The 2,197-nt window shown below is 59.2% G+C and overlaps 1 protein-coding gene across 1 annotated transcript in view; it reads right to left on the reverse strand.

Annotated features, from left to right (window-relative positions):
* Window positions 1-776: 776 nt before the first annotated feature.
* Window positions 777-2,197, reverse strand: part of ICAM1 (intercellular adhesion molecule 1) — a 4,288-nt gene continuing 2,867 nt past the window's right edge. The window contains exons 2-5 of the mRNA XM_021713694.1: window positions 1,826-2,193; window positions 1,482-1,736; window positions 1,036-1,284; window positions 777-949 (exon numbers count right to left, since the gene is read on the reverse strand). Of these exons, the coding sequence (XP_021569369.1) occupies window positions 777-949; window positions 1,036-1,284; window positions 1,482-1,736; window positions 1,826-2,193 (1,045 nt within the window). The remainder of the gene's footprint in view (window positions 950-1,035; window positions 1,285-1,481; window positions 1,737-1,825; window positions 2,194-2,197) is intronic.

Below are 2,197 nucleotides of genomic sequence, written 5' to 3' on the forward strand. Positions count from 1 at the left end.
TTTTTTTTTTTTTTTTTTTTTTTTTTTATTTAAAGAAAGCAGGATTTATTGAAAGGACAGAAAAGCTCTCGCAGTGGGAGGAGACCCAAGGGGGTTGTCCCCCCATTTAATCTTTTTGCCAGGCACTCTTGTGCAGTACACTGCCTGTACAATTGTATCTGGCGACCCTGAATGAAACTAGATTGGGAGCATTCTGTGAGGGCAGGAACCTATGCTCATCTCATTCTCCATCCTAGCCTCCATAAAAGACACTCAATAAATATCTGGTAAAATAACAAATGAATAAATAGGCCATCATCAAGAGTTGGGGACAATCAGTAGACAGCAGTGCAGGAGCTGGCATCCATCAGAGGAAGCACCAGCACGTGAGTTTTGATGCCGCACGTGACTGCGCAGGGCCACTTCTTCCTCAGGGCTGAGGCCTCAGCACAGTGTTTCAGTAGTTCCCCACAGTGTGTTCTCACGTTGGGAGGTGTCTCTCATCACTTCCCCTTGGGCCAGGTTGGATTCTGACATCCCTCACGGCCGCGCCTTGAGTCTCATCCCCTTCTCTTGATTCAGTCCAGCAGCTACAGATCAGGAACGAGGCCCAAGGGTCCCAAGAAAGCAGGTGCCAAGACCCCAGATGCTGTCTGCCTCCGCCTGAGGCTTATGTCCTGTCCTTGGGTGTCCTGGAGGAGGTGGGTGTAGCGGAATGGCACAGGCCCACCACTCTGCTTGGTGTGGCACTGTTGCCACGTGTAGGGGGTCAGAGGAGACCCTGTCCTGGGATGGGCTCAGGGTGGCGTGGCCTCTGCATTCAGCTTCATAGCGGTCCCCTTCTGAGCCTCCTGTAGCCTGTATTTCCGGATCTTTCGCTGCCGGTTATAGAGGTATGTGGTGACGCCCACGGTGCTCAGGATGGCCAAAACTGCCACTGGGATGATGGCGGCCATATGGTGGTCTGTGTCTTTATGGAGAGGACACAAAGGATGGTGAGGATTGAGCTGGGCCCAGTGCCCCACCCCACTCAGCCCCGTAAGCCAGTGCACTCACAGAGCACAGTTACCGACACCTCTCGGGTCACCTCCCCACGAGCGCTCACAGCCCGACAGAGGTAGGTGCCAGCAAGATTCCTGTCAACACGCTTCACGTTCCCAATGGGCAGTAAAACGCCATCCCCTCTGCGGTGACACTGCAGCTGTGGGGCTGGGTTCCCTGAGGCCTGGCATCGCAGAGTCTGCTGGCTGCCTTCTTCCCAGCTCCAGTTTCCTGGGCAGTCCCTCTCGTCCAGTCGGGGGCCATCTGGAGAAACATAGCACGATGAGGAGGAGGTGGGGGACCAGGACAGCCCTCACCTCCAGCACTCGAGGCCTCAGGTAGGGTTCTGGGGAGGGGCCCCCTCCTAGCGGTAGGGGGAGGGCTTGGAGGGCAAGAGCTCAGGAGACTTCAGGGACAGGGACTTCAGAGGACAGGGATCATGACCTAGCAGCCCCACTCACACAGGACACGGAGCTCCCGGGTCTGGTTCTTGCGCAGGACAAGCCCGGCCACCGTCAGGGCAGCAGAGCAGGAGAAGGTGCGCCCGTTGTCCTCCGCTCTGGCGTTTAGCAGGAATTGGGCCCGCGGGCCTAGCGGCCTGGCCGGAACCCCATTCAGGGTCACCAAGGCTCCTGTGTGGGCCTCACACTCCACGGTCACCTCAGCTCCTTCTGAGACTTCAGACTCGCTCAGCGTCAGGTTGGGCTCCGGGAAGCCTGGGGGCGGGCACTCAGTGAGCTCCGCCCCGGCCTCAGGCCCCGCCCCCCGAAGCCCCGCCTCCGTTGCCGGCCCCGCCCCTTCTTACTGTAGACAGTGGCTGTGTGCCTGGCGCTCCGACTCTGGTTCCCCAGTCCTACCGCACACGTCAGCGGGTGGGTGCCCTCCTCCTCCGCGGTCACCTCGACTGAGGCCTTGGCTGAGATGGAGTCGTTGCCATAGGCGATTGTGGGGCTCAGCCTCTGGTCCCCCAACGCCAGGTGAACCTGGGCCTCCGTGGCCGGGAACAGCCCGTCCAGAGAGCAGATCACGGTCCCTTGTGTGCCCACCTCGAGGGCCAGGGGCGCAACAATTTTCGGGCTAGATGTCGGCAGGACTGAGGAAAGAGGGTAGGAGAGCAGACAGGGACGCGTGACCTGAAGCCCTCTTCCAGGACATTCCACCTCCCGCGTGGACCTGC

Source organism: Carlito syrichta, unplaced genomic scaffold, assembly GCF_000164805.1.
Source record: "Carlito syrichta isolate Samal-C Ts95f unplaced genomic scaffold, Tarsius_syrichta-2.0.1 Scaffold304677, whole genome shotgun sequence".
NCBI classification, from domain to species: domain Eukaryota; kingdom Metazoa; phylum Chordata; class Mammalia; order Primates; family Tarsiidae; genus Carlito; species Carlito syrichta.